General features: G+C 26.5%; 1 protein-coding gene across 1 annotated transcript; it reads right to left on the bottom strand.

The window, feature by feature from the left end:
* Nucleotides 1–2,104: 2,104 nt before the first annotated feature.
* On the bottom strand, nt 2,105–11,294 carry LOC129966123 (protein FAM210A-like). The gene is made up of 3 exons (XM_056080507.1): nt 11,077–11,294; nt 7,957–8,260; nt 2,105–2,427 (listed from the first exon to the last, which is right to left on the bottom strand). The coding sequence occupies exons 1-3, from the start codon at nt 11,171–11,173 to the stop codon at nt 2,154–2,156; spliced, it is 675 nt and encodes a 224-aa protein (XP_055936482.1). The 5' UTR covers nt 11,174–11,294; the 3' UTR covers nt 2,105–2,153.
* Between the last annotated feature and the right edge of the window lie 5,031 nt (nt 11,295–16,325).

Genomic DNA, 16,325 nt, shown 5'->3' with positions numbered 1-16,325 from the left:
AAAAATGTAATTTTTGTTGATGAAAGTTAACATAACATTTTCGGATCGGTTGGCAAGTTTGAATTCAAAAAGTTTGGCAGAAACCAAATATAGCAATGCATGTCAAAAATTTAAAGCCTGCTGTTATATATGGAGGTGGCAATCAAATAGTGTGGGGTCGTATGGCAAGCATTGGTATTGGGAATTTAAATTTATTGATGATACAATGAATAAATATGTCTATCTAGACATTCTCAAGCGAGATTTAAAGGAAAGTGTGAGCAAGCTGGAAATCTCAAGAATTTTAAATTGCACAACGATAATTCCCAAAACATACTGTTAATATTTGCAAGTCATGGGTCCTCTACTACTGTCCTAGTTTTATTAAGACTCCTGCACAAAGTCCAGACCTTAATCCCATCGAACATGTGTGGGATTATTTGCAGCAAAAACTATATGAACATCAAGTTTCTAACAAGCAGGATTTAAAAAAACATTGGTCAAAGAATAAGCCACACTTGTTTAAAAAAATGTGATAATTTTGCAAAAAATTGATCCAATTCATGCTAAATAGAATAGGAGAGGTCAAAGAAAGCAAGGATAGCCCAACAAGAAATTAACTTTTAAGTTTTCTTTGTTTTTCTTAATTTATTGGGAAGTGTCCCAATACTTTTTTTAGCGTTTTTCCTTGTTTCATTTCTTTAATTTTTAATTATAACTATACTTACATTAATTTGAGAGTTTTGTTTGAATTATTATGATTTGTATATATCAAAATTATATTTAACTCTTTGTTTTTGTTTCATTTGTGTATTTAAGTAAAATATTATGATAAAAATCTGTGAACTTGTAGAGTGTCCCATTACTTTTCTAACAGACTGTACAATAGCCAGATTCTGAAGAACTGATATCCTCTCGATCCCAAACATGAATCTGTTCATTCTCAAAATCTAAGTCATTCAAATAGTCATCAGTCCTTCAAATATTTCAGAATTAAATAATCTCTTTAATAATGTAATTTCAAACATTAATAGTGCATTTTTTTAAGAAAGTAATTCATTAATAGTAAACCAAAATTCTTATAGAAAATTATTTTTAAAAATTTTTACTCCTGCTGACAAAAACTATTAAATTCTTAAAATATATTTCAAGTAAAAGAGTATAAAAAATGCCACTAAGGGTTTGTTTAACTTTGATTAAGTAAGGAATGAAAATTCTGAAGCTTTTCTTAAGTTTTGAACATTAAAAAAGAATTAGTTCTTTTTTTTTTCTTTTTTTTCCAAAAAAGATTTTAGATTGAGATCATTGCTATGTGTTTTTTTTTTTAATTATTTATAGAAAGAAATATATGATACCTAATTGAAAAGACACAGGCCAACTTTATTTAAAATTAATATTTTTTTAATAATTTGAATAAAGTATGAAAAATACTCTTATTGAAAGGACATAAATGAAAATAAATGCAAGAAATTCAAAATAAGTACAGAAATTTTTTCCCGAAAAGAAAACAAAAAGTACAAAACTGTTGACTACTGTGATTGGAATGATATTATGAACTATTCTGAACTTTCCTATCCTTAGAAAAAATAAAACAATCATAATTTTTTCACATGATTTTTTTTCCAAATACACCATAAAAACTTCAATAGGAATACCACCATAGAAAGGTATGAAAAAGATAAAAATAAAATATAGCACTTTATTTGATAGTGCTATTTAATATGTTGATAGCAATAAATGCATATGATAGACTTTTAGTTATTTATTTTGAACTCCATGCAGCTTACTTGGATATACAATAATTTTTAAATATGTAATCATAAATTAACTCTATTCTTTATCTTATGTATGTTTCAGTGTCTTTCTCCCTTTCATGCTCAATGTTCATAGTAAAATAATTAAACATTATCTCATGAGTATAAAACAGGACAATTAAATAGTCCAACTTTATTTATAGAATAAATTAAATAAATATATCCAATTAAAAAGAAAATTCGTTAGAAAACATGTTGTCACTTACATCTATCCAATATATGTTAAAATTACAAACATCAAAAATAGATTTCAGTTATGGTCATGAAGATTAAATAATATTAGATAAAGAAATACACAGATCAGCAACAAATAAAAGCACAACATATTTTAATCTATAATACAATAAATAAAATCCTACATCATTTCTCACTCTCAATGTTGTCTTTTTTTAGCTTGTTCTGAATTAGAGTTTTGATTTCGGCTTTTGTTGGAACTGGCCGAATAAGGCCCCGTTTTGTCAAGAATTTAACAGCAAATGTAGTTCCACCCACTGTAACCATATACCTAGCAGGTGTGGCTAATTTATATAAGGCTGATGCCACCGCAATATTTCCTAGAGAAGAGCTGCGCAAAGGTTCAATCAGGACTTCAGGAAGATTGAGATATTCCAGAATTGGAATAATATCTATACCACTGAAAAGAAAAAAGAGATTTTATTAATATTTCAAAACTTTTTACAACAATTATTATGCAATAAACATTTTGAATAAATTTTTAATCATCATATTACAACTGTTCTACATTTTTCAAGATACCAGAGAAATAATGGTAGAAACTGGGTGAAAATGCAAAATGTAGGAAATCATTTACATAAATAAAAATGCTTTAGAAATCTGAGAAAATGAACCAAAACAATGTAATAAATAATAGAAAAAGATAAAAAGTTTAAAAATGCCTTTCCATCAATATCTATCAACAATGATAAAAATTTTAGTTCAAACAAATAAAATAATGGCATATTTTCTGTTAAGATTTTTCCAGAGGAATTTTAAAGCTTCAGAAAAATTCATTTACTTTCTTACAAATGCTTCATTTTTTTCAATTAATGTTTGTCAAATATCTCATAAAAAGAAATAAATATGAATTTAAAAAATTGACAATGCTTAACTATTGAATTTATTGAACACTGTACAACTAAAAAAAGGATGGCATATATGAACAATACACATTATTGCTCCTGACAGAAATTCTTAGCTGCTTGTAAACTCTTATTATTTGTTATGTGTTTTTTTTTATTTCCTGTGTATTCTGGAAACTGTGTCTACATCAGCATTCTACTTTATCTATTTCAACATATGTCAACTAAATGTAGAAATAAATGGCTGTAGCTGTGAACAAGCAAATTTTATTATCAACCCAAGTATAAATATAATAATAATAACATATAGGGTATTTAAAACCATCAGCAGATATGACACGAGCTAACAAGAAAAAAAGCTTAATTTCATAAAATAATAATTTGTATCAAATAGAAATGCAGAGAAATACAATGTATGACTAATTGAAGAATAAAATGAATAAATTAATGCAAAAAGTGCTTCAGATATTAAAAGTATTGTACAATTATTACATTTCCTTGGAAATGTATCATGTTTGCATTAAATAAATAAAAGTCATTTTATAATAGAATAAAGAGTAAGAAAGCAAATCAGTATATTAATACACTAGTAAATGCTAGAGTATTAAGTAAAAAATATATTAGATAAATCGTACAAAATAGATTTAATGAAATACAAATTTTCAATAGCATAACCCAGTTGCATAAATAACAATATTACAGATCATACAAATATTGAATTAATGGCAAATAAGATGCAGTAGCAAAAAAAAAAAAAAATTTAAAAAATTGGGAGTCCAGTGGCAGATGTTTGACAAGGCAGATTAGATAGCTGATGTTATTAGATTATTAATTAATAAAATAAGTTTGTAAAATAAATGCAAATTCTATGAATTCTAAAAAAATGACTATTGCATTTTCACATGTGCAATTGAACTGTTTCCTATTTGTTTTGCTATATTTATTTAGTTATTATAAAATTCACAAACACACTATTTTAAACAATAGAGAATGTAAGTGTGATATTATGCAGTCATAAAATAAATAAAAGTATATGAATTTTCAGTCTGTAAAATAAAAATAAAAATTAATTTCAAATAAATATGTTGGTAAATTAAAAATGCATTGAAATGTTAAACTAAATTGACTATTAATTTTTAACCGAAGTTATTAATAATGGACTTCTTAATATGCACTGGCTAAGGCTACAAAATGTCAATCATGACTGATGAAATATATTTTTTTCCCCTTTCAAAATGATACAAATGGTCCATGGTATTATTCATGTTACTGCATTAACAAAACAATATGAAATGTGTGTTAAACATTATATTTGGTATATTTTTTTCTTACTTAATTTACTAACAAAAGGCTTCCCCATGATGCCCCTCTTCACTTTTACAATTCCATGTTGAACATCACAAATAACTCAGTCTAGTATATCTAACCTATTTTAAAGTCTGCATTCTTTATTTTAGAAACATCCTGCACACAACATGTGTAATTTTAAGCCACAAAAATAAAATTTCCAATCCTAAAAGTATAAGAGTTATAGATGGTCAATCATTTAAAATAATTTAAAAATAAAAATTTATTTTAATGTCCTTGAATTTGCAAGCAGAAATTTGATTTTTTTTTTCTTTTTTTTTTAAATTTAGAAATAAAAATAGTTAGAACTAATAAATAAAGAATAATAATAAAAAATCTGAACTTTCCTGATGTGCCTGTAGTGAACTTTTTTATTTTTGAAGTTTAAAATTTCTTTTAAGTATGAGAATCCAATACTTGTTCGAAAACAAAACATAATAATTTGAAGTAAAAAATAATCTTCTATAAAATATTATAGTATGTAATATCCTCTTATAAACTATAATTTTATTCTCAGTTTAAATGAGAATATCAATTGCACCATTTCTAAAATCTTATAGTTTTTCAAAAGAATGAAACTGTATCAAATGATTTTTAATCTTATCCCATTTTTTTCTTATAAGTTATGAACAATTTATTATAAATTATTTAAAATTTGATTAAACATAGACTGCAATTTATTTCTGTAAATGCTTAAACTTGTTATAAAATCAATAAAATATCTTCCTATCACATAATTTAAAATAATCCATATTTTCTGATTTAATATTTTATAAATTTGTGAAATACTACTTTAAAATAGAGTTCTTTTTAAAAAATATCTATATTTGTGATCCTTGTGCAAGAGAATAAAAAAATTCGCTGATCTCATTCATGATTGAAACAAAAATTTTAATATATATATTATAAATAATTCAATACAATTCAATTGAGTGTAAATATAAATAAGAACAATACTTAAGTCTAATAGCATGTTAACAGAGAAAACTAAAGTACAGTAACTAAACTAAAGTAAAGTTGAAAATTTTAATGAAAAATAAATTTTAAAGATCATTGTGTCTGTGTATGTATGTATGCAAGTTCCACATCTCTTCTTAAACAAATGAGTTGAATTCAATCAAATTTTGAACTTTTTTTTTTTTTTTTTTTTTTACATAACATAAGAAAGAATATTGCAAGCTTTTCAATGCATAAAAATTGTGCAATTGTTAATGAGAAATTAACAAAAATTTTGTCTCTTTTCGAGCTTTGAACTATTCTACTATTATTTTTTTTTAATTTCTCTTTCATGTTTTTATAATGCAGTCATTGGACTTAAGGTAGTAATTTAGTTACACTTGAAGCTAATGTCAGTTGTCCAAATGAAGACTGACTTTTTTATAATTCAAGCAGTTATAAACAAAATTTGCAGAAGTAATAAAGCAAATATTAATAACTTAAATTTAGTTATGTGTGATTTGTAAAAGCCATTTGATTCAAATGATATTCTACTTTAATTCAAAGTAGACATTAGAAGAATTTTGAATAGTATAATATATTTTATTAAAAAAATTAGTTTTTACAATAAAAATGATATATGCAGCAAGATTTAAATTATGTGTAACACCTGTATATCACTCATCTATACTTATATATAAAGCTCAATGTGTGTGTGTGTGTTGGCGCTCTACAGAAAAGACTGTTTGACCTACAGTTACCAAATTTGATACATGTATGACTTAGAGGTCGGGAATGTGCACCTGGGGTCCTTTTTTTTTCGAATTTTAATTATTAATTAAAAATTAACTTTCCCGCCAAAAAATCTTTTCATTTTCCCCAACGCCAAATGAATAAGGCTTCAGCAACTTTTTCCCAACAGTAATGAGGCTTAGGCTTAACATTTTTCAGCCGATTATTTCAAACGATTCTGTTTATTTTTTTAATGTTTGATGCATTTAAAATTAAACGTTGTTAATCAATCGATCTTTCAGATTCATTCTGAAGTACTTTTGAATTAAAATAACACCAAATAAAGGAAATCAAAAATTTCTAATCTGTATAGCGTTACCCCAACTGGCATAGAAAAATTCACGCATTTGCGTTACCGTAACGGGCGTTGAAAATTCACGCATGCGCATTGTGTTCTGATTGTTGACAATATTATCAATGGGCGATTCTTGATTTAAATTATTTTTAGGTTAGTTGCATGCTTTTGTAATTAAATTGTATTTATGTTAGTTATATATTTTTTGTATATGCTTATGGTTTTAAGTACATCGTTTTTTAAATAGTTTTTTAAAACCTGTTTTCGACCGGTTATTTTAAACGATTCATTTTATTTTCTTAGTGTTTGATGCATTTAAAATTAAACATTGTTAATTAATCTATCTGTTCATGATAAATCTGAGAAAATTTTGTTGACAAATTCTTGAGATATTACATAAATTAAGAAAAGATATTCTTTAGTACCCATAAAGTTTAAACGCTCAGTAACTCTGTTATCAGTAATCATATTATAAAAAAATGCTTTGTTTCAGTAAAAAAATATTATTATATTAATTGCAGATTAATTATTTCCACTTTAATTTAAAGCATAAATTCTACGTGAGCTAACAGAAAATTAGAGAGATACATATTATGTTATGACTGAAGGCCTTTATAATATTATGAGTGAATTATATGACTATCAAAATTTGAAGTTTTAAAATATTTTGATGAAAAATCTATTAAAGTAGGAATTGCGTAAAATATTTAATTATTAAAATTTATACGAATATTAAGATTGGTGAGCTGACTGGTCGCCAAAGGAGGCTAGTAAAGAATAAACATCAATAACCATTAATTTCAATAACATGTACATAAAATTAAAAAAAACATTTGACAATAAAAATAAATTAAGATTTTATATTAAAAACTACTATAATACAGAGTATAACATAATATTTTATGTCACTCATAATAAAATGATTTCTAAAATTCATTCAAATTACACAAAGCTTAAAACATTATTAGCACTGCAGTTACATAAATATAAATTAATGGTACTTTTCTTATTAACATAATCCCAATATTCCTCATATGAAATAATATTATGGTCTTATTATTATTCCATATTAACACCAACATTCTTGCTAAGATTTCGTAATCTGTCACAAGAATTCAGTTAGTAGTTAGATAAACAAAAAGGTACCCAGTTATTATAGTATAAAATGATTTTAAAATTTTGTGTTTTAATCTGTGTTATTTTGCATTAGTTAATATAAATACAACATGCCAAATTATTTAATAAAATTCAAATAAAAATAAAAAATCACTATTTGAATTCAGTTTAATCTTTGCATTATTACAAATAAATATTAATTTCTAAAACTATTTAACAAATAACAAAATCAGAGTTTCTTTAACTATTGTGGTAAAAACCACAATTGAGGTGATAAATACTAAAGAGGCCAAAAAATTTCCATTTCACTGTTGTTTAATTAAATTAATATCTGTAGCAATAAAAAAAAGATTTAAAAAATAATCTTGCTGCATATTATTTAAGCTTGCTAAATAATTTCACCAATTTATTTTAATTTATCATTATTTCATTTTCTAATTTATGTTCCAACATTGAAACTATACACTTTTTTGGATAACAATGAGATCAAAATATTTTTTATCCCTCCTGGAAAAAAAATGTTTTAAGACTTAAATTAAGCAATAATTAGAATATGATTAATAAAATGCTTATGCAAACATATTACAATTATATTTACCTTTTAGCAGCATAGAAGAATCCTCCAAACCAAAATGCTGAAGTCACCATATGCACAGGGATAAGTACATACCAGTATTCTTTAAGCATTTTTTTATAACGTTGAAACAAAGACAGTTTTTCAGGGGGTTCTTCAGCCAACTGGCTACTTTCTTCTGAGCTTTTATCTTGATTACTTGCTTCATGTTTATACCTTTTGCAGATTACAGAACTAGGATTGTGAAAGCTAGCTGTTTGTATATAATAAGGTAAGCAACCTGAAGTTTTATATGACCTAGTAACTGCTCTAGTAAATCCATATCTCCCTATAATATAAATGTATCGCATTAAGTCTGTTACTGATTTCATATTAGGATAACAGAAATATTAATTTGTTTAATGAATAACATGTGGTTAATATTTGCCAGCATATACTGACTGCAGATGGTTTACTTTTTATTGTAAGATTTAATCATACCATCAGTAAAACAATAGTAAATTGTAGCTATATTATAGAATATATAAGTAATGAAGTTAAAATCTGTTTTAATAATTTCTTGAATTAAAAAAATACCTTTCTAAATCCAAAATAAAGTTTCCAAAAATCATAACAGTTCAGATTATACATAATATTTTTTGTAAAACTATATTTTACAGGAAATTACCATTAATTTTAGGCTTTTTTTAATGGTTAAGATAATTGGATAATATCTTATCAAATACAAAACAAATAGATGCGAAAAATATTAATATAAAATGCTTATATCCACATAAAGTTAATGATTTGATATTTTTATAATAGACTAACAACAATTAAACCAAGCATTAAATACAGCAATCTTACAACATGAAATTTGTGATTTACTATCAATTTCTATACACATTACAGTTATAATTTTTACCAAGAGACAATTGTTATCATTTTAATGAGAAAATTTTGAAAATTTATTATCAAGTTTATTTTAAATTAATATTTAATGCATTGATATGCTAGAGAGACACAATATTTAATAAAACATTTGATAGTAATAAATGCAGTTACTTTTTAAGTTACATTTCAACAACGTAAAAGTGCAAATACATAATTTAATAATTCTTTTATGTCATTAAGATCCTAAACACTGCTGAACTTCAATGTTAGTACTATTATATAAGTATCTGTATTTTCAGAATGCCCTTAATACCTGCCAAGTTATTGCTTATTGCCTCTGGTAGACATGGATTTTAAGGCTGAAACTCGTCATGTGCATGTTTTACCTAAGTTATGGAAGTTTGTCATTTTGTCTATACATCTAATGTCACACAGTTTTACATGTACAAAAAAAATAAGATAAAATATTAATTAAAAAGTTTTACACCCGCGATACTTGAAAATATGTATGTTTTTGCCATATTTTATAAAATAAAATATTGTATAAGAAATCATCTTACATTAAAATAAATCATTGCTACACTATGCATAACTTGATTATGCAATAAGCTGTAAATATAAACAATATAACTTTAACATATGATCATTCATATAACAGAGCCATTATTTTTGTCATACTTATTGCTGGAAAAATACTTAAAGAGCAATAGACATTTCTCCCTGTATAATAAATAATGAAACAAAGCTTCAAGAAAATGGGTATCGATATCTATCATGTGCTACAAATCTAGTTTTTGCCATATTTTATAAAATAAAATATTGTATAAGAAATCATCTTACATTAAAATAAATCATTGCTACACTATGCATAACTTGATTATGCAATAAGCTGTAAATATAAACAATATAACTTTAACATATGATCATTCATATAACAGAGCCATTATTTTTGTCATACTTATTGCTGGAAAAATACTTAAAGAGCAATAGACATTTCTCCCTGTATAATAAATAATGAAACAAAGCTTCAAGAAAATGGGTATCGATATCTATCATGTGCTACAAATCTAGTTTTTGCCATATTTTATAAAATAAAATATTGTATAAGAAATCATCTTACATTAAAATAAATCATTGCTACACTATGCATAACTTGATTATGCAATAAGCTGTAAATATAAACAATATAACTTTAACATATGATCATTCATATAACAGAGCCATTATTTTTGTCATACTTATTGCTGGAAAAATACTTAAAGAGCAATAGACATTTCTCCCTGTATAATAAATAATGAAACAAAGCTTCAAGAAAATGGGTATCGATATCTATCATGTGCTACAAATCTAGTTTTTGCCATATTTTATAAAATAAATTATTGTATAAGAAGTCATCTTACATTAAAATAAATCATTGCTACACTATGCATAACTTGATTATGCAATAAGCTGTAAATATAAACAATATAACTTTAACATATGATCATTCATATAACAGAGCCATTATTTTTGTCATACTTATTGCTGGAAAAATACTTAAAGAGCAATAGACATTTCTCCCTGTATAATAAATAATGAAACAAAGCTTCAAGAAAATGGGTATCGATATCTATCATGTGCTACAAATCTAATTTTAAGAAATTAAGAATTAGATTTGCAAAAAATTTGTTAAATTTTTCCTTGAATTTCAACATTTTACAGCAATTTCCCGAAATATATTTCAAATTCATTTTTATTCCCCAAAAAAGAAAAATTTATGATACATTATATTTAGCCTAAAATAGGTGATGTAACATGTAATCAAAACCTAAATTTTGTTTTCCGAAAAAACCGAACAATCTTTAAAATTTCGTCTTAAGGGAAATCAAAAAGTAATATTTTCACACTATAAACTTAAATTCATTGTACAGTTCCTTCTATTAATTTGAAATTCATAATACAGTTCCTTCTCTTTACTACAAATTCAATATATATTATAAATCCTAAAACCTGGAGTTGTAAAAAAAGTCAGAGAATTTATATGAATTCTGACGCAATCATTCACAAATATGCCTCACATATTTCTTGATTTTCAATTCAGATTTTGTACTTCCGCACAACTTAAACTGAGCTGTTAAATAATTTTAAAAATCAGTACAACAGCACTATTAACTCTTTTATTATAGAAAAATTATTCAACACAATGCCTCTGCTTTGAGCTAAATCAATTTTTAAATACAATAATTCCTACAACGATATTTAAAAATATTCAGAAATGTTAATAATAATTACCGTAAATTTGCAAGTACTCAGAAACGCACGTGTCTTTCATTGAGTATTGTAAAGAAAAGGCATAACGAGATAAAGTAGACACTCTTAAGCGCTGCATTTTATTTTGTGAGGAGTATATGTTAACAGTGTATTATACAAAAAAAAATTCTATACATATTTACAAAAAATAAACAGCGGCATAGTAAACATGCCGCACGCACATAAAATGTTGCCAAACAATACCTTTTAAAGTTAGATATTCCAGTTACAGTTAAAAAAACTCCTTTATAAAATGAAACTAAAATTATTACAAAGCAGACAAAAGAAATATCGTTAGTTGAAGTTTTTTATTTGTAATTAACAAAAATTATTTAAAATACAAGAAATATTATAATTAATATCTTTTATTGACTATTAGTATAAAAAATAGTGAAAATTAAATAATGATATCCGCTTACTTTAATTTTGTTAAATTATCATTCCATTTTACAGCTACATGACAGCTAATTTTAAATTTTGAATGGAACCGCTAAATTAAAAATGAACCTGTACCACATCCTTCATGCTCCCTCGAATCACGAACCTATGATTCTGTGGTGATGCTTTATAAGTCAGATAACAGCTACGAGACATGAGAAATTTCTTCTGTCTTGTGGTCATGTTACTCGGCTACGAACCCAGAGGTTGCGAGTTCGGTCCTCGCCTATCGCTAATAGCAACATTGGTGACCCGGACGTTCAAGAATTATTCGCACCCTATACCGATCGCCGATCGAAGATTATTCGATGGTGACAAGATGACGAAAATACACAACCTTCATACAACTGTTGTGGCGCCCTCTACCAGAAATAAATAAAATCAATAAGCTGATAAAAAATCAGCCAATAAATAAAAAAAAATGAAGCTGATAAATAATCAGCCAAAAAATTAAAATGAAAAAACGAAGCTGATAAATAATCAGTTAATTAAAAAAAGGGGGGATAAGGCGCAACAGCCAATATCACCACTAATAACATCAAAAACCGGACAAAATATCGTTCGTCTCACCTCTGACGCACTGGAGAGGGAGTAATGTGGTGATGCTTTATAAGCCAGATAACAGCTACGAGACATGAGATATTTCTTTTGTCTTGTGGTCATGTTACTCGGCTACGAACCTAGAAGTTGCGAGTTCGGTCCTCGCCTATCGCTAATAGCAACAATTCTCAAATCAAAAAGAAAAGATATTCTCTAGTGATCATCGCAACTTGTTTGCAGAAAAGCGTGCAGAAGTGACAAATGGCATAATGAATGGGAGACAAAAGGGGTATATATGACTTGGGTGCCGGTCTTAGGTGGCACCAAGTACGCTAAATGAGAGACATTAATATTATTATCTAAAGAAAACTATTAGAAAAGCCGAAAAAAATTCCTTCATACCCTGGGTGACCTTTGCATTTGGAAAACCTATAATGACGACTGAGGGCGAAAAAGGATCCTTTTTTGGTCCTGGGTCCTAATTTATGTCGCTATTTCAATAGAGAAGACATTCTTCTCTGCTTATAAAATTCTCTCTTTTTTTAGATCTGGAAAAATATTTATAAAATACGATTATATTATGTTTCAAATACGATTACATTATATGTGAAATATACAGTTAAATAACACATCCCACTTGTCATACGTGTGATTAAAACAAATTTCTTTTCGCTAAATCGAGTAAAAGAAAATTTTTGGTATTAAAAGTCACAAATCTAAAGAATTAATTTCAGTAAATTAAAAAACATTATATACATTTTATACAGAATCCATTCTGTATGAATCCTACATTCATATTCTTTCTTTCCTATTTAGATTTTGTATTCTGAAGCACAGGGTTTGGCGAGTTCATCTTCACTTATTTGATCTCTCTCTCTCTCTCTCATATATATATAGCCTTCAAAAATAAATTCCTGTAGGGTTTTTTTTTTTTTTTTTTTGGCTTGAGATTTTGAAGTCTAAGAATGTAGGAAAAAATATAAGCAATATCATAAATGAAAGGAAAGATATGATCAATATTTATGCAATATTGAGCTCCAAAATAATAAGGCCCAACAAAGACAAAATCTTAAAGCCTTAATATTACTTTTTAAAATTGTGTTACGTAAGCATGTTGCCCCAACTCACTTGTAACGCCCTCTAGCGGTATATGTAAAAAACCAGCAGTCTTTGTAACATCATCGACGAAGCAGCACGCCGAAAGGCAAGGCTCAAACCAACTCCCGAAAGCGGAGAAACAATAAAATCTTTAAAATACAAAAAAGGTCCGTCATCATTATTGAACCTCTCCAAATTGAAAAGAAAAAATATTGAGAAATAAAGTTGAATGGAAAAAATATTGCATTGCAACAAGATTTACGACTATCCCACAATGATGAATGCTTTTTTTTAGTTAACTTCTTGCAGACATTTGAAATGATGGAAGTTGAAAGTTAAATTTTGAGCTGAATTCACATGCAAGGTTTCCATATAGCCAACTTACATTTTTTTTTTTTTTTTGTCAAGTGTTTGTGAGAAAAGAATTTTATAACGAAGCGCATAAATTAGATGCTTCGTTATCCGTATTTATGCCATTCAGAAAAATGCAAATCAATTATCAAGTAAAAACTAATGCCCGATTAAATTATTTAAAAAATGTTTTAAGCTTATTGGGTTTTAAAACTCAACTGCCAAACCTCTTTTAGGCGATAAATCTTTTATTAGATGTGAATCGCGGATTTATGGCAAGAACTGATGAATCTTTGTTCCAAATATTTCGCATAAATTTAATATACCGAATGTAAAGTGTACATTAAAACAAAAACTGTTGACATGAAAGAACTGCATTCCACGTTGAATAAGGTGGATATTTAAAATTTATTGAATATGTATCGATTTTTTTTTTATAAGATTTTAAAGATTTTTATTGTTTTATGGTACAAGGGCCATTCTAAGTTAATTCTTATCGATATAATTTTATGGAAGCTAGTTTTTATGAAGATTCTTCTGTTCATCAACCGACTTTTGGGTGGTTTTTAAATGGCGATATATTATATTTGAAGATTAAATATATATATATATATATATATATAATCATGACCTTATTCTTGCTTATTAAATTTACTGTATTGTATGTTTTTGTTTTATTTTATGATATTCATTCAATGTAATATTTATCAATGTAACTTTAGCATTTAAAAAATTTCATAAGTGTTCTGCTTTAAAAGCATATTGTTCGACATTATGTTTTTATTAGTGATAAAAAAAAACTGTTCTTTAGTATCTAGGATGTTTCTGTTGAATAAAATTGATTTCTTCATTTACATTGACATTCTTGTCATACTGTGTTTATATTATTTCTAAGTGTCTAGAAAAATAAATGTCGATAAACAGTAAATAGGTTTTTAGTTTTTTGAATTAGTGAGTATATTAAAACATACATTTGATCATATTTTTTCAAATAATTATCAATATGTTATCTCTCTCTCTCTATTATATGTATATATATATATATATATATATATATATATATATATATATGCAATATGAAAGCGCGATTTTGTTTGTTTTCCTTTAATGATTTCTACAAATTAAAATGAAATTTTTTATTCATAAGTTGCATAGATTTAAAAAAAAATATCCATACCTTTTATATTTCATAATTTGAAATTGTAAACATAATTTATTCAATATATACTTATTTGAGTGTCATGTTCTTTCCTCTGAGCAAACTGAAAACATCAAAGTCTCAATATTTATGAAAGTAATTACATAAGAAAAAAAATAATTTTATAAGTAAGCTTTAAAATATTAACTTATCTAAGAGTAATAATTATTTTTAAGAAGAACTGGGGGAACTATATTCATATGATTCAACATTCAATACTATTTAAATAGGTAAAAAAGAACATATGTAATTTTTCAAAAACACTGCCATAGTCAATTGTCAAAATGTATCCTTCGGATAAAAAGAAGGGGAAAGGAAAGAATGAAGCGGCATCAAACGAATTAAAAAGCGATGTTAATTATGCAAGAACAATAATTCCATTGAAAATACTAATTAATATTTTAATATAAGAAAATTATATAACCAAGAAAATTTGGAGAAAATAATTCAAAATAATATCTTTAAAAAATCAGAAGTTTTTAGTAATTGATCGGCTAGCGTAATATTTACTAAACAATGGTTTCAACGTTATCGGCAACATCACGAAATGCGCAGAACGGTTGAAAATCGAACAGAAGCGGTTTGTTTGGTACTTAACACGTGATCGTGAATTGACCCCATTGTATAGTTGATAATTTCTATAATTGCCAATGTAATTCTTTCAAAAGGCCTATATTTTCTTGTTTCCGTATAAAACACTATGAAATAATTCAGAAAATTAAAGCACTTTGCTTTAAATCAAATTGTGATTATGCAATTTAAAACAAATATGGAGATTCTTTTTAATATGGTGGTCGGGACCTGCCTTTCAGAAGATTTTTCTTTGTACGAAAACCATATTTTTTTTTGTGTGGTTATTTTGGCGCAGGAGGCATGTTGACAGTACTACGCCACACAAATTTCAAAACTTTATCACGGTTAGAGCAATAATTGACAAGAAACTTTCAGCGAAAGCTGAATAATTTCAGTTGAGAATAGAGTCGCGTGGATTTCAAAAAAGCTGAAGGATGAGTATAAGAAGTTGTCTAGTAATTCAGATGTCTGTAGCATATTCGAAAGAGTCAATGCAATGGAAACTAAAGTTCGACAACTCTGAAACGTTAAATGGAAAAGTAGAATTGCATTACATTGCAAATATATTGATATTTATAAAAGATCTAGTGCACCTAGTATGTAACGAATTAGAAGAACATGAGCTGCTCTGTTGGTTAAAGAGCAGAATTACGCAGAAGTTTTCGTCATGTGGAGTTTGTTTCTTGCATCCAAATTCATTTGCAGACAGAAAGCAGGATCAGCAACTTAAAAATTGGATTAGTTTTCAAAAACCCAATATAAATTTGAATACTAAATACCAATTCATAGTTTATTCAAAAGGTGAAACTTTCTGTTACAAACAAAGCAGACTACTTCAGTTGTAAACGGTAAGTAGTAAGGGCCTTTCATAAACGAAATGAATATATTGGCTAACCATGAACTTGCACTATCCATCATATTTAAAGTTCTAGATATTTATTCCGTTTTTTTTTAATCATCGAGTGTATATATAAGTTCTAATGTTTATCCATAAAGTACATTGTAAATCGAATATATTTCTTGATTGTTTGGT

The sequence above is a fragment of the Argiope bruennichi genome, chromosome 4 (genome assembly GCF_947563725.1).
Source record: "Argiope bruennichi chromosome 4, qqArgBrue1.1, whole genome shotgun sequence".
Lineage (NCBI taxonomy): Eukaryota > Metazoa > Arthropoda > Arachnida > Araneae > Araneidae > Argiope > Argiope bruennichi.
This window is presented reverse-complemented; position numbering and strand designations above follow the sequence as displayed.

Excerpts from the sequence above, each read along its gene's own strand:
- LOC129966123 (XM_056080507.1), bottom strand. The coding sequence starts at position 11,173 with ATGCAGCGCTTAAGAGTGTCTACTTTATCTCGTTATGCCTTTTCTTTA. Across the intron at positions 8,261-11,076 it reads TGAGTACTTGCAAATTTACG|GGAGATATGGATTTACTAGA; the intron begins GTAATTATTATT and ends TTTATATTATAG. Across the intron at positions 2,428-7,956 it reads TTCTTCTATGCTGCTAAAAG|TGGTATAGATATTATTCCAA; the intron begins GTAAATATAATT and ends TTTTCTTTTCAG.